Source organism: Ananas comosus, linkage group 24 (genome assembly GCF_001540865.1).
Source record: "Ananas comosus cultivar F153 linkage group 24, ASM154086v1, whole genome shotgun sequence".
Taxonomy (NCBI): domain Eukaryota; kingdom Viridiplantae; phylum Streptophyta; class Magnoliopsida; order Poales; family Bromeliaceae; genus Ananas; species Ananas comosus.
In genome coordinates this window covers 5,990,914-6,012,683 of record NC_033644.1, presented here as the reverse complement: position 1 = coordinate 6,012,683, position 21,770 = coordinate 5,990,914, and the positions used below count along the sequence as shown (strand labels likewise).

Below are 21,770 nucleotides of genomic sequence, written 5' to 3'. Positions count from 1 at the left end.
CGATAAAAACCTGCACAAAGAACGAAGGGCAAAAACGAAAGGAAGCAACAGAGTTAGAAATAATTAAAACATCACTAGAACCCACTATATATATAAAACAACCTAAAAAAAATAGATATAACCCATAACCTAGCAGAAAGTAAAATACAACTATATGTACAATAAGTTTCTCTAAAAACTAACAATAACTGAGCACTCTTCTAAACTGGTACACAGGTAGGAGAGCTATTTATTCAGCGATCCCCTTACCTCGATCAGAAGCAGTGGGTACAAGTACACTGGCTCTGCAAGAAAATGTCAGCACAAAGGGAGTGAGAACTACTAAAACCAATAGTCCTCAGTGGGTACCGTCATCGACAATAATGACCTACTCACTAGGTCTACCATAGGCAAAGTAATAGGAAGTTGATAAAAGAAACATTGTAAGTAAATCTGTAGTAAGATGATATTTCTACTATCCCTCTAAACTAGATATCAAATGAATACATACATCATGGAGGATGAAACTCAATTACTAGAAACACTACCGAAAACTCAATCAACCCCGACTGGTTCGAATGACCGGTCAAGCCCGTGCTAGCCTCACGTCTAATCCCTATTAAAACTAGTGGTTGACGACATGAAAATAAGAATACTAAATCAAGCCACCTATCTCCCAGAGTGGCACTCGATGGGAGCAACCCGCTCAAGGATCAAGTAACTCAGTCAAGTCTACTGCAGGTTGTAATCGATGCATATGGTCATGTAGATCATATTAACTGCTATTAAGACAACCTCAGCGTAATCCAAAATATAAACAAATATCCGGTACAACTGTACAATCCACGGCTACCGTAAATCAAGAAAGGTTTATAATCCATCAACACTCAAGTCCCCGGGAGAGATGGCTTACTATCAACAAACCACCCTGTTAATTCCCAGCATAAAAGAAAACAACTAACAATTGCTAGAGTTTTAAATTCAGGTTTAGTTGTATAGTTGACAAGTAATGCTCACATATTTGCTTAGTTAGATCAATGCAATTTGTAAGTATAGAAGTTGAGTACAACCCTTTATCTCACTAGCAGGTAGCACAATTCACCCTTCATCTCACTAGCAGGTAGCACAAGTCACAATCTATAACCATATTCACATATTCCCATGGTCAACTTACGTAAGTCCTACTACCAGCGCAAGGATGACATGGTAAAAGCTAATTAACATGTAGACATAATAAGAAGTTCGGTATTTCAATGAATTAAACCCACCTTGACGCGTAATTTAGCAATTAAGGAATGAAGAAGACCTCTTTCTGCTTCTCAAACCAGCAGGAATTCTCCAACCAACACCAATAACTCGCAGGTCAATCTACACGAATCACCGAAAACCAAACTTCACAAAAAAGCTGCCAACTAAGTGAAACTCTGGATTTTAATCCAAATTGAATCAACTCACCAACTCAAAACAACAAACAATCTCTCCACTACAATCCTCAACTCAAGTTCAATTGAAAAAACTCAAGAAACACCAATTCAAAACAGGGAATAAGCTGAATCTGAAATTAGAATCGGAAATTTAACGAAAACGTAATTCGGTTAGCAAAAACAGGATTTATAAAAGAATTAGCTCATCCTACCCTGCGATTCAGCTGAAATAAGTATCTTATGACTTCCTCAGCTCACAATCAAATGGAAATACCAAAGAAAATCCAACTCCAATTAGGAATTTCACTGAAAAAGAGTTTAGAATCAAAAAATCCATCGAAAATGCAATTTGGTTTCGAAAATCTACTCGAATAAAAAATTCAGCTAAACTTACCAAGTTACCAGTAATTCAGCTGGGGATGGCTCCAAACCAGCAAGAGGTGGAAGAAGAACTAGCCAATCATCCACCAAAGCTTAGCCAGGGAAATCGAATTAAGGGAATTAACACAAATCCATGAAAATGCTGAATTTCAGCTCACAATCCCAAAAACTGCACTTAACTCCAACTAACCTGAAATTTTGATGAAGAAATCATTCATCAAGCTCTCCTCCATCAAATCAAATTTGAAATCCAACCTAACTCAATTTTATCTTCAATTGTGGCATCTGCTGTTGCCACAACCCCCTGCAGCAGCTGCCATAGTTTGTGCTGATGCTGCTTCTAGGTAATACTGCAGGGTGCAGCTGCCACTACTTTTGTAGCTCCTTGCTTCAAGTTGCTGGCAGCAGGAACTTCCTGTTGCAATGCGCAGAGAGCAAAAAGGCAACAATGGAGTGGAAAAGAGGAAAAAGAAGTGAAGGAGAGAAGTGAAAATAACTGGATTCAGCTAGAGGAAGTTAGTGTGGTAGGTAAAGTAATAAGTTGTCCACTTGGCTCCAACACACTTATCTTGTTCCAGCTGTGAACAACTTATGTTGCGGGATCGTTTGTGGCATTAATTTTGTCTCAAAACGATTCAAAATCGTCCCAACACTCTAAAGAGTGTCAACCAGTTGTCGAAACTGCTATTAGAACACTACAAATATGCTAAATGTCTAATACAATTCAATTTTAGTGATCAATTATAGTTTTTTTATAACAAACATACACATACATAAGAGCTTATAAGTTCAGAGCCAAATGATCGTAGAACAACTGCTAAAGCTAACCGATTCCTGAGTAAAAAAGATTAAAATTATTTTTTTAAAAAAATATACGGTAGATAAATTAAAGTAAACAAATATAATAAAAAATACAAATCGATAAAGAACCAGTAGAATCAGAGGAGTTCTTGCAGCCAAATAGACAACACTAGTAGCAGAATAAGTGATATCAATATTCTTCCTACAGGAGTAGATGACTGTGGCAACATAGCAAAAGATGATGGATGTCTTATTATATAGACATTGACAGGTAGGGAAAATAACATAGAATAACCCTTCGAAATCAATAGGAACACAAAATCGATGCGACGAATGGAGCAGAAATAATAATGAATTGGAACCATTTTTTTCTCAAAAAAAGGATCAATAAATGGGAACAAAGTGGAGGTAATGGAAACATTGGAGAAGGAAAAAGGAGTGACAATGCATCAACCCCAATTTTTCATCCGTAGGGGGCACATTAGGAGCCGAAGCGACAATAAAGGAAGTGAGCCAGTTCAATGATGAGAAGAACCAGTTTAATGGAAAAGAAGGAGTAGGAAAAAGTTTGAGGATAAGAAGAGGAACTGGTTCAATAGAAAAAATCGAGTAGAAAACACTAATAGATGAGTCCCACACCTATAAGCCAAAAATTAAGCAAAGCATGCCACATGGACTCCAAATAGAGAGATTATATAGGTATATAGATTGTCGTTTTATTTATTTTTAAAAAAATAATTTTAGTTGGAAATATAAAATAACGTCAAACAAAGGCCCCTAGTTGCTTAGAGTCAGCGGGTTTGAGACCTTGGGTACCAGCCATCAAACTCTTTAATGCTTGTACTAGAAACAATCAATATTTTTTGAGGTCTTTAAGCTAGAATTTTTAAGCTAGGTTTTTGTCTATATGAAGTTCTAACTTGGATAACAAAAATTATGTATAAAGTGATTATTTGTAATAGATCACATAACTTCTCGACAGGCACATGACAACACTCTACTTTTGATATAGGCATCAGAAGTAGCAACAAAAAGAAACAAGGATACTAGTTATACTCAACGGCTTGTATGAAGACCCGCTACATTTGTAATAGCTACAAAATTTAAAAAGGAGCAACAAGCCGATAACAACATTGATATCAAGCACAGACAATACCAATAACAGCATGTGGAGCAGTGATGATAGTAGTAGTGCCAATAGCAGTGATAGTAGTAAACTAACAATACTTTCAATGCTAAATGATAAAAAAACTCATTGTTGTTTAACTCGTCTCAGTTACCTTCTACACTAAATATTGAGAAATACTACGTCTACAAGTATTGGGAAATAACCCCCATTCCAAGGGTCTAGGATTTATTCTATCCTTTTTGGTTATTAGTTAAGAAATAAAAATAAAAATTAACAAGACAAGTTGAAAAAAACTGGCCTTTGGACGGTTGGAGTTGTAAGATTACAACTATCACGCCCCAAGACCCCCAATTGGGGCCGCTCAGGTATGTGCAACAGACTTGCCAAACGGGCAAGACATCCCTACCTGCAAGAAGCAAAATCACATACAAACCTATACAATCATGCATGATATAGAGACATGCAATTTCAGAGTATAACTACTAATTTAAACTATTCAACTTCAACATTTTAAAATCTACAACTACTTAAATCCATTTCACAATAATTTAACTACATTAGAGTTTACATGTTTCGATCCCAACATATTATACTATTTGATTATCCAAAAGAAAGAGTATATCTAGACCTCTCTATTGATCCACTACTCCACGACACCTTTGTCATGGTCACGCGCCTCAATGACGATCGTAAGCTCTGAAAAAGGGTAAACAACAAAGGCATGAGAATTGCAGTTAGTTTTCGATGGGTGTAACCATCAAAAGTGGCGATCTACACTCACTAAATCCAAAAAAGTCATCAATATGTAAATAATTATATCAGCATATGCTTTTACAATAGAATACAATAATTAAGTTACAACTACAATGCCTCAAGTATTCAAGATTCTACTATACCATTGGTTACATATTTACCCAATTATCTTATGTCTCTAATCATCTATTTGATTGGTTTTATTTTACTCTACACCTCATGGAGAGCTGAGAGAGATTATAGTACTCTCCAATTGGTAAGTACTTATAATCGAGGGAGATCATCCCTCCAAGTACCAAATGTGGAGTCGAGAGGATCGGCACTCCGATGTATAATGGGAGTCGAGGGTGATCGACCATCCCAATACACACAAAAGAGTCGAGGGTAATTGGCACTCCGTATTGACACTTCCAAAAGATCGCAAAAAAACTCATTATGACGTTCAAATGACTTTTAGGGTTGTCAACCATGTCCACCACACATAACTTGTTCTCTAGTTCACATTTAACCTAGAGTTCACATGTCTTTATGTCTCACCATACATCCAAGGTTTACATTTTTACTCATATGCATAAGTTCATTATTCCATTCATATACAATGATTTTTTTTTTTTTTGATTAAACAGGGGGTACCCCTATTTGAGAAAATACATCCTACAGGAGCATTGAAGCGCCATAGTGAGGAGACACTATCTTTGCTTCCTATCCCCGCAGAAAAGAGATCCAACTAATAACAGATGAAGATACTTTGTTGCCCACCTCCTCACATCCCGCCTCTCTATTTTCAAAGATTCTAACGTTCCTTTCTTTCCACACTTCCCAGCAAGTCGCCGCAAAACCTAGGTCGAAGAGGATTTTAGCTTGTCCAGATTGTGTTGCTCGTGCTCGGGTCCATCTCGACTGAATATCGCCTGGTTGGTTTAATAGCGCGTGTGTAGTAATCGGTAAGCCATGTAGAAGAATGGTCCACAGTTTCACTGCGAACGTGCATTCGAATAGTAAATGTTCCAGCTTTTCTTCGTTCTTGCAACAGAGAACACATATCGAAGGTCCTTGCCATCCACGCTTAGACAGGTTATCCGCCGTTAACACCCTATTCCTAGAGGCTAACCAAAGAAAAAGCTTGATTCTGTGAGGTATTTTTAATTTTCATAGGTAAAAGGCCCGGTGGTCGATGACTCCCCCAAAGGTGAGAAAGCTGTAGGCGCTGCGGACAGAGAATTTTCCATCTCTACTCCATCTCCAAACTATCGAGTCCTCTTCAGTAGATAGAGAGATATTAGAGACCAGATTAGAGAAGTACTGTAGCTCCCTCTGAACATCCCCATTCATAGGCGATCTGAAGCCTCGGTTAATCCTCTGCGCATACCTTGAGATCCATTCCTTGACCGAAACTCTTTTGAGTCGTGCCGCGGCATATAAGTTGGGGAAGCCGGTTTGCAGCGTGGTCTCCTCGCACCAACGAGAATGCCAAAAGGAGATATTATTCCCTTTGGCTAGTAAGAGGGAAATAGAAGTGAAGAACGGCGGAGCCAAGTTTAGGATGCACTTCCAAATAGGGGAGCACCCCGATGGGGTCCTGCTGCAAGGAGAAAGCGAGTAGCGCTTGTAGTGTTTTTGTCTAAGCAGCTGGGCCCAAGGTAGTGAAGGCAGATTATGAAACCTCCAAAGAACCCTCATTAAAAGGGCAGAGTTCATATCTTTTATATTTTGAATGCCAATGCCGCCGAACAGCTTCGGTCGACACACATTTTCCTACTTTATAAGGCAGTGAAAACCGTTGTGGAGTTTCCTGCCCCTCCAAAAGAAGCCTCTACGAGTACTGTCGATAGCTTTTTGAACCCAAATCGGCAACCTGAACACCGAGGAGAAGAAGGTGGGTATGGCAGAGAAGACCGAGTTGAGAAGGACTAGTCGACCTCCGCTGGACAGAGACCTTTCTTTCCACCCTGCTAGTCGCTTGTCAATCTTCTCTATTAGCGGCATATACTCCGATTTTGACAAAGGTTTGGGAGTTAGAGGTAACCCGAGAAATGTGAACGGGAAGTCCTGAATAGAGCATCCCAAGTAGGCGGACAGCGCAGTAGCTTGATCCGTTGGCAAGTTAATTGCTGTGATCGCGCTTTTGTTGTAGTTGATCTTAAGACCAGAGTTCTCGGAAAAGGCTTCCAAAATGAGCTTGATTGCTGCCGCATTTCGTTGGGAGCCATCAAAGAACAAGAGCATGTCGTCGGCGAATTGCAGAGTGTGCACTTTGAGGTTTCCTATCCCCACTGCGGTAATGGCTTCTGAGTCCACTGCCCTCTGCAACATTTTGAAAAGGACATCGACACAAAGAATAAAGAGGAGCGGAGATAGGGGGTCACCTTGTCGCAATCCTCGCTTGCACAATATGGAGTTTCCCAGAACCCCGTTCAGGAGTATCGCCGTGGAGGAAGACTGCAGCAACGTATTGATCCAACCGCACCAACGATCCCCAAAGCCTCTAGTCTTAAGCAGTTTCAGCAGGAACTGCCAGCTTACATGATCGAAGGCTCGCTCAAAATCTAGCTTAAGTAAAGCCGCCTGCTGCTTGGTAGAGGATAGATGGTGTGTTAGTAAGTAGGCGCATAGGAAGTTGTCCAAAATGCACCTTCCTTTCACGAAGGCTGCTTGGTGCGGGTTGATCAGAGCATCCATCACACTTTGGAGTCTGGTAGCCAGAACTTTCGAAATAATTTTAGCAATCCCGTGCACTAGGCTTAAGGGACGGAGATCCTTGGCTGATGTCACCGTAGCTTTCTTAGGGACGAGGCAGACCCAACTTGAGTTGAGCNGATTTTCTTGGGATAGAGGGAAGTTCAACGAGTTTGAGAAGCACCACCCACCTCGTAGGTCTATCTAGGTGCTCCGACGATTTTCTTGGGATTTTTAGGCTTCTCGTTCTTTACCTGCGGCAAAACGAAACCCTAATAGGTCATTTTACTCATATCTTTTCCTTGGCTTTTCGTAACGTTAATCCGAGCGCATCAACGCGTCGGAAATACCCCCAATTAGATTTTTAGAGGGTCAATTGCACTTAGAAATCCCCATGAGCAACAGCCCCAATTTTGGTGCCCTAGCTCCATAGCATCATCAAACCTAGGGTTTGATCTCAAAGAGAAGCAAAAGTAGCTTCCATATACTCTAAAGAGTTCATCTAAACCATTCCTAGCTCATTCCAAACCCTAGTTTGGATTTCACCATGAGAGGTGGGTTGAAGCTCACCTTTGAGCTTAACCATGGCTTTGATCTCTAAAGAAGCAAAAAGAAAGTTTCAAAGACTCTAAACAATCTATTAAAATCATTTCTAGGTTTATTTAAAGCTCATTTTAGGGTTTTACTACAATAGGGTTCAAAGCTTACCTTATAAGCTTTCCTTTCTTGCATTAGAGAGGAAGAAGATGAAGCTTCTTTGCTCCTTAATCTTCTCCTTCACCTTCTTCTCCTTCTTTTCCTTCCTTCCTTTTTTTCTTCTTCTTCTCCTTTGTCTTCTAGAGAGAGAGAGAGATGAGAGGGGATGAGAGGGTGGAAATGAGAGAAATCCCTCATTTACCCCAATATATAGCTCATTGGGTTGCAAAATTGCAGCTAAACCCCTCAACTTTTACTCTTTCACACAGCCTGGACTGGGCTGTTCACGCAGGCGGGGACCGGTCTCTCCTTCAGGGACCGGTTCCCGAAAGCTCTCCCCGCGTAGCCAGAGCTACTGCGCGCAGGGCAACCGGTCTCTCCTTGGGGGACCGGTCTCTCGGGGACCGGTCTCTCAGGCAGGGACCGGTTCCCGAGAGCTGGTTTCTCAGGACTTAGCCGATTTTTCGGCTGTCTCACTTCATACGCGTTCAGGGACCGGTCTCTCCCACCAGGGACCGGTCCCCGAGAGCTCAAAACTGCAGAATGCAGATTTTGATTCTATAGCTCTCGAAAACCTCCCGTAACTCACTTTTAATCATTTTAACACATTCGGACTTTCCGAAGTGTACCGTCCTCGCACTTTGGTCAATTTGACTAAAGTTCGACATTTTTTTTTTTCCGAATTTTCGGTATATTACAGTTTTAGAGGATGCATTATAAAAGCACTCTTTGGGATGGTTTTGGAGAGAGTACGGTGAGAGAGAGTGACTTCTTGGGTGAAACCGTACCAGGAGAGAGAAAGTCATAGTTGAGTGCACCTAGTGCACAGATGCTCGTGGAAAGTTGTCTTCTTTGTGGGTTTATAAAAGGCGAGAGAAGGGTAGAAGAGATTCAAAAATAGGGCTCGGGTTGTAGCTACTCTATGCAGAAAATGAGTCAGGTGTAATATTCTCTTATTTAATGAATCTTATTTTACCCGCATATTTTCTGTTTTGATTTTCTCTCTTTTATGATTGTATCAGCTTTTGCTGAGGAGACAGGTTTATGGCAAAAACCCGATTTGACACTTCCGTTGCGGAATCCCAACAATCGGTACCGAATCAACAACAATCGGTATCGGAGCGGGTTGCGGATTCTCAAAATTCGGTACTGGGGCTAGTACCAGATTCCCAACAATTAAGAAGTTCAACGACAATAACAATTTCAGATTGTGGCAGATTAAAGTACGGGCGATCCTCGTACAACAGGATTTGAATAAAACGTTGAACGGAAAAGACGCGAAGCCGGCGAAGGTTACGGATGCGGTATGGATGAAGATGGAGCAGAAGGCGTTGAGTACGCTTCATCTAGTATTAGCAGATGAGGTTCTTTACAACGTAGCCAGTGAGACTACACCGGCGAAGTTGTGGAAGAAATTAGAAGATCTGTACATGACCAAATCCCTGACGATCAGGTTGTATCTGAAGCAGCGACTGTTCACGTTGTAGATGCAAGAAGTGGCGAGCATACACGAGCACTTAAACGAGTTCAACAAGGTGGTGGCCTAGTTGACTAGCATCGGAGTCAATCTAGATGACGAAGACAAGGCACTGATTTTATTATCTTCGCTACCAGCAGCGTATGAGCATCTGGTGACCATATTGCTTTATGGTAAGGAGACTATAAGCGTGGAGGCGGTTGCGGCGGCACTTATCTTGAACGAGATGCGAAAGATGACTCAGGTGTAAGATGTTGAATCCTCGTTGTAATAAACCACTTTTGGTCAAAGTAACCAAAGCGTGGCGAGATGGGTGCTTGGACATGATCCATTTGGCATTTCAAAGATGTTGGAAGGGTCAAAGTTGAATTCTAAAAGAGATTAACAAGTTTTAGCATTTCTCGGCGCGAAATGAAGCTGGAGTAATGCTAAACTGCAGTCTGGGCATTTGTTAACCGGTGACACGTTGGGGTGGTACTGGTACCAGGCAGGCACCGGAGAGCAGCAGCTCTCGGGTTTGGGTGTCTAAGGTTGTTAAACTGATGACACCCCTAGTGCGTACCGGTACTAAGTCGGCTACCCGAGAAGGCAGCTCTCGGGTTTGGCCTCTGCGTAGCTGGTGAACCGGTGACAAAACTCCTGCGTACCGGTACGAAGTGCAGAAAAACTGCAGAATTGGTCTGTTGCAAATAGAGAATGTTTGGGGGGCTTTTTATGCAATTGTGGCAGCTTATAAAAAGGGCCCCATCTCCACCTCTCTTGTTCACAACCTGAGACACTCTCATTTCATATGTTTTTCTCTTTCTCTCTCTCTAGGCTCTTTTTCTCTCTTTCTTCAAGTGTGGAAGTAGGAGAGAGATTTGGTGGAGATTGAGGCTTGAAGAAAGATCATCATCTTCTTCATCTTCTTCCTTTGCTTGGGAGAAAGCTTAAGAGGTAAGCTACTTGGAGCTTTAATGGTGGATTTCTAGGGCTAAGTTATTATACTTTAGAATTGGTCTTGGGTGAACTTTAGGATGCTAGGTAGATGATTATTGCTCGAATCGTGAAGCTATACGTCGGATTCTTGCAATAATTATGCGTTAGGGTTCCAAATGGGGGTTTTGTTAAGATGAGATCTAAAGTTGGGATTGATCTCTTTTATACCTAATTGCTAGGTATTCTAACGCGCTGGTGAAGTCGGTTCGGCGATCCGTCGAGTCTGCGCAAAGATATTGGGAAAGAGGACTGTTTGAGCTTTCTTTTCGCCTGGAGGGCCGAGGCGACGTCAAAAAATCTTGAAATCGGGTTTCTAGCTTCGTGGCATCACTAAGAGGTGGGGAGTGTCATCCCAAAGCAGTTGGACTTCCTTCTATGTCCGAGTTAGATAATCGATCATATTTCACATATTGTTCTTATGCATTATAGGATATATGGTATAGTTGCATTTCTATTTTCTTGCATGCTTTCTTAGTAGTGTAGCATTGTGGGCTTGACACATGAATCTAGGGGGCATGCAGATTGGGTCTTGTGACATGAAATCCTATAGTGATAAGAAAAGGGTGAACTTGAACTCGATGATGAAAATGAGGGACATGTAAACTAGTGTATTAGAGGCACTATGACATGAACGAGTGGCATGTAAAGTATCCCTGGTATTTTGATATTGCCTATGAGGTTTCAGCATCTGATGCTTGTCGACACATCTGGAGAATGTCGGGACAAGTCGGAGTCGTTTTGGTAGTGTATCATTGTGGGCTTGACACATGAATCTAGGGGGCATGAGGATTGGGTCTTGTGACATAAAATCCTATAGTGATAAGAAAAGGGTGAACTTGAACTCGATGATGAAAACGAGGGACATGTAAACTAGTGTATTAGAGGCATTATGATATGAACGAGTGGCATGTAAAGTATCCCTGGTATTTTGATACTGCCTGTGAGGTTTCAGCATCTGAGGCTTGTCGACATCTGGAGAATGTCGGGACAAGTCAGAGTCGTTTTGGCGTGAAATGGAGGCAAAACAGGCTCGACGCGAGGCGAGAGTGGAGTTCTTACGCTGAAATTCGCAAAGTGCAGGATTTCAGTGTTAAGTACCGGTACCATGCAGGGGAGTACCAGTACCCGAGTGTATTTCCAGAACAGCATGCTCTCGGGTTGTGCCAATTTGATGTTGAGTACGGGTACGGCATCGGGCTGGCGCTGGTACCCTGTGTGCGAGCTAGCGGGCTAAGAGGCCGAGTACCGGTAACCAAATCGGGTACCTGTACTCCAACTGAATTTTTGAGTTGGTGATGGGCAATTTGGTCCTTTCATGGCCGTCGATCAACCCAAAGTCCCCAGCCTCTATATATGTTCACAGAGAGGGAGTTAAGCGGTTCTTCTTCTTCTTCCTCTCTCTCTCTAGTTGATGGACGCGTACGTGGTGGAGGCCACAGCTTGAGCTCGGGAGATTTTCGACGTCGATTTGGAGGGCCGTTCGAGCGTGCGTGCGTCGCGGTTGCGCCGTTGGAGGCCCGGCGAGCACGTGGTTTCCTCTCCTTTCGACTTTTCGCTGTAGTTGAACGAGCTTTTCGAGGTGGGTTGAAGTTTACCAAAATCATCAGAATACCTCCTAAATTTTAATATCGTCGACATATATCATTGGTTTATTTTCTTTGTTAGTACTCGAATTCATAGATCAGAGATAAAATATGAATTTGGAGTTAAGCTAGTACTATACTTCTACATGTTGGACTTGGAATTGACTTAGGAGAAAACTTATAAATCCTACACTGTCATTTTCTGAAAATTACCAGATTTAGCTTTAGGAGCTGTGGTTCGTCTGTATCGCCACTGTTTGTATGCGGTGGATACCCAGATTGGTATAGGATGAGTTTACGCTGGTGCTAGGATGCCGAGCTTATTTTACAGTAGTGTGTAGACTGTTTCGGACTGTAGGGTGCCGTCACGGTTGACGATGGACCCAGATTACTGTTTTTGCATCAGATTGTGCCAAGGGCACGTGAGTTTTGGTTGTAGAACCAGCTAGACCCATATGCTTTGATTATAGCCTGTGAGAGCCTGATTGAGCTTGGCAGAGACACGCTTGCATACTCGGTTAGGTAGCGCCCCACGAGTGCCACTCCGGAGTCAGGCTTTGTGCGTTTGCGTTGATGTCGTAGTGTCCAGGTTGGACTCGGTCTCCACCAACAACCCAGCATGGTGGTGGTTGGTGTAGCTTCGACAAGCAGGACGGGTGTGTTCAAAGTCTCTAATGAGATTGGGTCAGAGAGTGCATTTCTATATCTACAGAATAGTGTGTTAGCAATAGTATAGTGGCATGTAACTATAGAGTTTTTCCAGCTTTCTTTACTATCCTTGTGCATATTTTCTGTAGACTTAGTGGGTGAGCCATTGAGGTCGGTAACGGTACCCACTGAAGGCTATTTTCTTTTGCAGTAGTTCTCACACCTAGTTGTTGACCCCTTTTTGCAGATCCTTCTTCTGCGGCTCTTGCTGTCGCCGATTCTGATCGTGAAAAGGGAGTTGCGAGTTAGATACTTTCCAGTCTTGTTGCAGTGCTAGAGGAGTACCTCCCAGAGATAATTTTGGAGTATTTATGTACATATGGTTGTTGTCTGGATACTCGCTGGAGTGAGTGGTATAGTAGACGTTTTGTATGTACTGGAAACCCCTCGAGGTTTTATATATATATGTTTTTCTTTTTAGCAGCTCTCTATCTTGTGGTTGTAGCTTGGTTTTGTTTATAGGTATAGCTATTGCTACGTATACAGGAAAAACTTCTATGTATACGACGGTTCGGTTGGTGTGCCCGAAAAAACGTATAATCTGGGGCATGACATTATCTATCTAAATATTATTTTTCTTATTATCAGAAACAACCCAATTTTCATTAAAATATTAATTTTCTTATTTATAAAAACAACCCATTTTTCATACAAATATAAAAGTTTAATCTAATTGTTATTTATATCTTAACTTGTATCTATCTTACGACTACTACCCGAACCAAACAAAGCGTTTGGGTTGTAGCTAGCTTGTTTTCTTTTCGCTGCTCGGGTCGTAGTCCGAAGCGGCAGTAAATCTCGCGAATCTCTGTCCTCGGCGGCCGAAGACGAAGGAGACGGAGACAAGAGGAAGCAGAAGCTCTTCTCTCTATCTCTCTGTCTCTCTGTCTCTCTCTCTCCCTATAGCTTAGGCGGTGGGGATGGAGTTGGGGGCTGAGCTGAGAGAGGTGGAGAGGCTGGAAGGGCACGGCGATCGGGTGTGGAGCCTGGCCTGGAATCCCGCGCCCGAGAATTGCGGCCGCGCTCCCGCCATGCTCGCCTCCTGCAGCGGCGACAAGACCGTCCGGATCTGGCAGCCAACCTCCTCCGGCGCCTGGGATTGCTCCGTTGCTTCCTCTCACCCAACCCTCTTATCCCTCTCTCTCTCTCTCCCTCTATTTATTATCATTTGCTCAATCTGTTTCATTACCTAGCTAGCTAGAGATGTCAAATTTTGCGACTATTTGTTAGCAGATTCCTGACGTAGACGATCGTAGAGTTCCGCGCTTTTCATCAGATTAGATTTCGTCTCGATCACTCTTCTCAAATCCTTTGGTAACATTCGTTAGTTCGCAATTAGTGACTACTCGACGAACGTTTGTTGCAATTTGAGTTCGCGTTCGATGATCTCCGGATAACTATGTGGACAATGAGGCATGTGAGAGGAAAGAGCAATAGACTACTTGAAGACTCATAGCATGTAAAACTATGCTCTCAAGTCTCATCTTTCAAAAGCTTGCTGGACGAAGTGAATAACTAGGGGTTGTTAGCTGCGCACCCGTGCCTCTCATTTTTCGGTCAGAAGGCTCGATCAAATAGTTCCAGACTACGTGTGAATTTCTTTGGGTCCTCTGTGTTCTTAACACATTGTTTACTTGCAGTATGAATGATCGAACAGTAGACCCTAATTATAGACTGCTACGCTTAGCTTGCAGTTTCAATAGTTCACAGCAAACTCTCATCATTTTGTTGCCGCTTACACTTGACGTTCAAAATGCATCATCATGCGATGCAGGCTGTTCTGGAAGACGCTCATAATCGAACTGTTAGGTCCTGTGCTTGGTCCCCTAATGGAAAGTTGTTGGCGACAGCAAGCTTTGACTCCACAATTGCCATATGGGAATATATTGGTAACGACTTCGAATGTGTTGCCACGCTGGAGGTATATAGGCACTTCTCACCTTTTCAATGCAACTTTATGCCAAGTTTTACTTCTTTTTTTTTTTTTTTTTTTTTTTGTTTTTGTGTGTGTGGGTTAAATTACGAGTTTAGTCTTTGAAGTTTGGCCAAAACTTCAATTTCATCCTTAGACTATCAATCGTAACAATTTAATCCCTGCAAGTTGCTTCTGATTTCCATTTTATCTTTGGAGTTTCAGATTTAACAATTATTCCTTCCGTTTTTGAATCCGACTTCAATTCCATCCTCAAAAGTTTGAAATCTAACTAAGCCAACTAGCCAAGTCTAATGTTGTTGCTGACATAGAGCTGTTGTTAGAGAGTGTACTAACAAAAAGGACTGATTTATTATAATTGAAACATGAGGCGAAATTAAAATCAACATCAATCTTTGGAAATTATGTTTCTAGTTAGCCCTTTTCTTGAGATAGAGGTTTCCATCTTACCTCTACAATACGTGCATAGGGTCATGAAAATGAAGTGAAGAGTGTGTCTTGGAGTGCTTCTGGGTTGCTGCTTGCCACATGTGGTCGAGATAAGACTGTTTGGTTATGGGAAGTGCAGCCTGGAAATGAGTATGAATGTGTTTCAGTATTGCAAGGCCACTCACAAGACGTCAAGATGGTTCAGTGGCATCCAAATCTTGACATTTTGGTTTCTGTTAGTTATGACAACTCCATCAAGGTATATAATTGTTTCATTTATTCTATAATTCCTGTCATATGTTATGGGCTGTAATTATGTTAGCTGTGTATAATGTCATGTCAGGTCTGGGCGGAGGACGGTGACAGTGATGATTGGCACTGTGTGCGGACCTTAAATGAAGCAAGCAGGTTCTAAAGTTTGACAAACTTTTATTTCCTCAGTCTCTAGTTTTTCCCTTTATTTTTGTTGTTTTGCTAAATTAGCCATTTCCTGAAAGATTGTATTTTGCCGCTGACATTAGATACTAAGTTGTTAACCTCTGACCTGTACATTATGGCATATAGCATAGATGTTGAAGTCCATTTTTTTCGTGTAATAAAGAGATGTTATCTGGTAATATGCAAAGAAAAGTCTGATGTTTTTATGCCATGATCTTAGATTTTCTAAGATGGCTTCCATGATTTTGTTCTTTTAATTGTTGGCATTTGGTACTATCTTTTCTAAGAACATGACACCTGCATGTTATCTATTTTTATGTTAACACAAGCCATCTTTTCTGATGCCACTTCCGATTGTTTTGTGGTGCAGAGTCTATCGACCCATTTGCTATTTGTTTTCTTATACATGACACAAGAATCAATCCATCTGAGAGCGTTGTGACATTCTTTAGTTCTAGCGTCTGGAATTTCCTTTTCTTTTCTCACCTCCAGTATAGAAACCTACATTAACATCTTTCATCCTTTAAGGAATTATTGGAGAGAGATATCGGTTTTGACTTGGTATCTGCCTTTTCTTTCTTTTTCTCAGCGGTCATTCATCAACAGTTTGGGCATTATCTTTCAACACTACGGGAGATAGAATGGTGACTTGCAGGTACTTTATACTAAGAATTGACACTCTTATTAGAGAAGTTTAGAAATATCAATAATTTACTTCTCTTTGCAGCGATGATCTTACATTGAAGATATGGAACACGGGCCTTGAAGATTATGATTCATGGTAAAATGCAAAATTTCCTATAAATACTTGTTCCCTTGTATGGTACAGGTAGTTAGATATATAAAGGGAAATGGTACAATTTTTCTAATTGATGCTTGGATGTAATTTTTGGTGCATGGCTTCTATCAAGTGTTGAAGCTTGAGAAGGACCACCCCACTATCATTACATAAGTTCTTGAATGCGACTGTATAGTCTCTTCTCAAGTTTTATCTTTAGAGGAAGTATCCTGAAATTAATAAAAGTTCACTGACAGATTAAAAAATTAGAATGCGAAAAAACAGTTCATAAGATATTCATTATTGAATAGGGATGAATAAAATGCCAGATGCTAGAAAGAAAACTAAATTTCAAGCTCGTTTTTGTGGCTGGGCAGTGAAAAATGTATAAAGGTTCTGCAAGGGAGTAAACAGTGAACAAACCTAAAATTCTATGTTATGATCATGAAGAAGTCGACTTAGGTAATAAGAAGAAAGTTGACTTAGGTAATAAGAAGATAGAGTTGACTTATTAAGCCTACTTATGCATCGAAGTTCCGTAAAAGTTTAGGTTTAGATTTACACTTTATGTTGAGGTTGCCATGTACTATTATGAATGGTGGCACACTTTATGGTGAGGCCTTAATACTTCATTGTCAAATTCAGACCTTGATAGTTCATAGGCCCAAATTTCTATCAGAAGCACTAAGACTCCTGAAGGGATACTGGAAGCACAAAATTTTGTTCTTTCATCCGGTTTTTCTTTCTTCTTCGAAAGCTTTCTTTCACATGGGTTTCTGTGTTGTACAACCGCATATATAGCAGTTGCAATTTGTTTTTATTCTTATGTTCTCAGACAGTTTAACTTTGTGGTCATCTCAGGCGACATCTCTGTACTCTCTCCGGATATCATGATCGAACCATTTTTTCAGTTCATTGGTCAAGGTATCAAATTATACTTCAATTCTTGTAAAAGAAGCTTTTTAGTTCTATCAACAGCTGTATAAGATCTCTCTTGACAACTGTCCCTAAAAAAAAAAAAAGTCCAGCTTAAAGGTGAGGTTCTTATTACAATGTAGAGCATAATGTTAATTTGCTTGGAGTTTGGAGTCCATCTTTTGCATGGTTAAATAGTGTTTTCATTTACCTGGATCATTACATTTACGATGTAGTCTTCTCTGGGGCCAAGAGTCTTATTGATTGATTATACAATTGTCACACTGTTCGGCATGATCTGAGATTGAAATTTAAGGGTTTAACTTTGGCATTCTCTGATTATAACTAAATTGGGGGTTTTGTTATCTTCATGAGATAATTTGTCTTATCCAGGCCAAATTTGTCCTTTACTTTTCAAACTTTCCTATTTGAATTTTAATGCTGCAAGCAAACTGATAAAAATTTTGATGCCAGTTTAAAGTATGTTAGAACTTTGGATCCCGCATCTTAGTTACTGTTGTTCCTTTTATGCATTACAGTGAGGGAGTGATAGCTAGCGGAGCAGCTGATGACGCTATGTGTCTTTTTGTTGAGAATCAGGACCATTCGGTACTTGTCCTTCATCTCTTTTTATATCATATCTTATATATGTTTCAAATTTCCAATTCTTTATCTTTGACCTACAGCATAATGTAACACTGCACACTGTTACACATGCCACTAGATAAGGTACTGTTGGGCTTTTATAATCTTTTTATGGCCACTGAATAACTTTTCCAACCATTAGAAATCTGTTTATCCAGCCAAGTTCATCAGACCAGGTCCAGGCAGTTAAGTTCTCCTAATCTTCTAGTTTGTTTGCCGAGGCATTTCACCTATGGTTAGCATAAAAAGTTCTTGTAATCGCTGATCTCCTGGCTTCTTGGCTGGACATAAAAGTATGCAATTATTTATAGGGGCAATTGCCTATATACCCCCGAAAAGTTTCCGGTTTTCTTATTTACCCCTCTTAGAAGGCTAATATTGAAAATACTCTTCTTATGTTCCAAGTTCTTTCTAATATACCCCTGGAGTTAAATTTCGTTAGTGAGGTGTTAACAGTTGCTGTTATCTCTGAAAAATTACCATTTTGCCCAATCCAATATACCCTTGTACCGTAACTAACTTTTCTTATATACCTTTTATATAGCAAATATTTTTTTTATTTGCCCTTTAAATATCAATTAATTAATTAAGCACGTCGGGAGCGAGCAGATGAACGGATGAGATCGATCGCAGCTAAACCAACCTTGGTGGCTGAAGGTATAGTTAGTTAATTCAGATTCGGCAAAAATTCGGTACGGATATAATTCGGATAAAATTCGTCTTTTAATTTTTAAATTCGTTGAAAAATACGGCTAAAAAACGGATTCAGCAATTATTCGGATACGTGATTTATACGGGTATTATACGTTCACCAATTAAAAATTCGGGATAAAAAATTCGGCTATATAATAAATATATAATAATTAATATACTATATATATTATTATTATAATTTTTATATATAGATTAAATATATTTAAAATTATAATAAACATATATTAATAATATATAAGAGTTAAATATTTAAAAATATTAATAAGTAATTACAAATTTATAAATAAAATATTATATAATAATATTTCTATATAAAAATAAAATACTATATGAATATATATTTATAAATAAAATTTTATATATATATATATATATATATATATATATATATATATATAAGAGAGGGAGGTCTACTGTGGACCTCCCTCTCATCCGGTCCACGAGGCCAAACTGGTCTCGTGGACTGCGCACACCCGCTGCTCCCCTCCGCGCGCAACACCGCGCTATTTCTCCCCTCGGCGCGCAACACCGCGCCCTTTTGCTCCTGGCACGCGGACGGCCCCGGGCGAGACGGGATCGTTGCTGCGGCCCTCTTGCTCCCGGCGCAGGCCAAGGCGGCGGCGGCGGAGTAGGACGACGAGAGCGGCGACTTGCGGGCCATTTATTTTGTGCGAATGAGGCGAGGCTTCTTGGGGGCGGAGGTGGAGGCGGAGGAGCTGGCGCCGAGGTTGGCGGTGGTGGTGCGCTGCTGGCGCTCACGGTGGCGGGCGGCGGGGACCCAAGTTGGGAGAGAAAGAGAGGATAACTTAAGGGAATAATTTAATAAGGTAGGGGCAAAATAGGTATTTTAATTAGGTTTTAACTCTGTTATACATTTAACCCATGTTTAACCCAAGTTAGTTTAACAGGGGATAACTGCGGGGGTATTTTGGAATAACGGTGGAACATATGAGGGGTATTTTAGAAAGAAAAAAAAAAGTATGGGTAAATCAGATATTTTCGAATGTATGAGGGGTATATAGGCAATTATCCCTTATTTATATATAGGCCATTCTCTCTGAAAAAAGAAGATTGTACAGTTTTAGGTGCAAGTTAATGAACTTGTGTCATGCTCATTTCTTTTAACAAGTGTGAATAGTAGAAATATTTTCCCCTACAAGTACTTGTGAAGTGTCACTACTGTTTAGGATAAACCGTTTTTGTATGTATGTCATGATGTTATCTAATATAAAGTTATGACAATGGAGACGGGCTTTTAAATGTGGAAGTGTTGAAGATTAGGTACAGGACTGAATATACAGACTGCTTTATTGTAAATAATGAGATCTGTCGAAAGTTTTTCAAAAAAGGAAACAATAAAGTACTTCCATGATTCTTTTGATATATGAGATCAATTATCAATAATAATAGCCTTATGGTTTAGCGGATAAAGTCAGCTGGGAATTCTGTTCACTACATGAAAGATACTTGTTTGATGATGAATTGCCCTACTACGTTCTTAAAGTACTCAGCTGCTAAGAAACAACATGCATAGAAACAGATAGATGAGTGGTAACACTAAAAAGACAATTAGAATTTAGATTTCTGTTAAGGAATTGGATAACTCAGAGAATTAACAGGCGAAAGAGTTTCTATGTAACTTAGCCGCTATAAAGTGTTATGGGGTATTAAAGATTGTCTTGCTAGAGTTAGAATTTCATGAATTTCGTTATTTTTGAAGCACAAGCTATTTGTGGCTTTAATACGGCATTCACTGATTTCTTTCAAATAATGCTTTTCATTGCTATTCATGGTGCTGGTTTTTTTTTTTTTTTTTGGTTAGCTGATTTCACATGATTAATTGTGTGAATAAACCATCAGTATTACCAATTATTGCTTTTGTTCGTTTTATTGTTGTCATAAATTGGGCATCTCCAATTAGCAACAGGCTACCTTAATATGTCTATGAAGTTGCATCTAAATGAAGTAATTTGAAGTCTCAACTGATTGTCATTGATGGTGGCATGCAGGTTGATGAAGCGCCTTACATATTATTGCTGAAGAAAGAAAAGGCCCATGACATGGATGTGAACTCGGTGAGATGGAGCCCAAAGGTGATAGATAGTTCTTTATAACTTGCCACTTTTCACCCCGATGTTCTACCATCATGTTTGTGACATCCCAATAGAACAGTCCCACATCTGATGGAAAAGAGAATATGATTGTGAATAAGGAATAAGAAACTCTAGTAATAGTAACCGAGCTTTAGTATTTTGGGTCGGTGGTTTGGACCTAACGAGTTACTAGTGCTAGTAAATTGGGCTGTTATAATGTTCTCCATATACCAAGTATAAAAACTTTTGTCTGCTAATTTCTTGTTCTTGTGAATTAATACTTCAGGAGCCAAGTCTTTTGGCATCAGCAAGTGATGACGGGGTGATCAAGCTGTGGGAACTATCACAAGTTTCTTAATGACTGTAATAAGCATGTTGTGGCTCTTCATGGTTGGACAGTAACATCTGTTGAACAAATCAATCAATCTTAGATGTAGATACTGTGTTATGGTTAATGCATAACGACATTTAGCTCTGCTTAGGTGTTTCTCGTCAGGTCAATAACATGAATATAGGAGCTTCTTTTGTTACTGTAAATGATTTTTTATGGTGTTTCAGACAAATGAATGTTACATTGTTTTCCATCATTAGAAGTAAGAAAAATTTGTTCCATTAGTCTGTTTGGACGTACATGTGGCTGTTTGATTATTCCTTGGTCAAAATTTACGTGTACATCTTTTGCCAAGGAACAAAGACTAGGGGTGGAAATGAGCTGAGCTCGAGCGAGCTTACCTCAGCTCAAATTCGGCTTGAAATTAATTTCGAGCCTAAATTTAGACTCAAGCTCGGTTTGAAATTAATTCGAGCCGAGCTCGAGCGAGCTTAATGTTGAGTCGAGTGAGCTCGAGTCCTAAATGAGCTGCTTGAAATTCTCAACATCGTACGATCGATAGTTTAATTTGTATAGAACATTATCTACAATTTGATGCAAAAGCATGTTTAATAGTTCAAAATGCAGAATAATTATATAAAATACAGTATTATAATATAATAAAAATAATTTATAAGTTGAATATCTAATTTTTTCAGTCTTTCATGTTTTCTCTTTCGTCTTCAATCTTCATATTATTTTTTTCATCTATGCGGTTAAAAAATGAATAAATTATATAAACAAATATTGAATTAAACTATCCAATAATATATAATTAAAATCAAAATTTTGTATAAATAATAATTTTTTATTTTAAAAATATTTTGTATATTTTTTCAAGCACACAACTAGGACTTGTTTGGTTCAAAG

General features: G+C 39.9%; 1 protein-coding gene across 1 annotated transcript; it reads left to right on the top strand.

The window, feature by feature from the left end:
• LOC109728754 (protein CIA1) lies at window positions 13,302-21,117 on the top strand. The gene is made up of 10 exons (XM_020259272.1): window positions 13,302-13,691; window positions 14,360-14,506; window positions 14,988-15,206; window positions 15,291-15,355; window positions 15,975-16,040; window positions 16,113-16,166; window positions 17,025-17,087; window positions 17,618-17,687; window positions 20,447-20,530; window positions 20,817-21,117. The coding sequence occupies exons 1-10, from the start codon at window positions 13,506-13,508 to the stop codon at window positions 20,886-20,888; spliced, it is 1,026 nt and encodes a 341-aa protein (XP_020114861.1). The 5' UTR covers window positions 13,302-13,505; the 3' UTR covers window positions 20,889-21,117.

Coding starts and splice junctions, on each gene's coding strand:
- LOC109728754 (XM_020259272.1), top strand. CDS start 13,506: ATGGAGTTGGGGGCTGAGCTGAGAGAGGTGGAGAGGCTGGAAGGGCAC. Junction 13,692..14,359: donor CCGGCGCCTGGGATTGCTCC/GTTGCTTCCTCT, acceptor CATGCGATGCAG/GCTGTTCTGGAAGACGCTCA. Junction 16,041..16,112: donor GATAGAATGGTGACTTGCAG/GTACTTTATACT, acceptor TTCTCTTTGCAG/CGATGATCTTACATTGAAGA.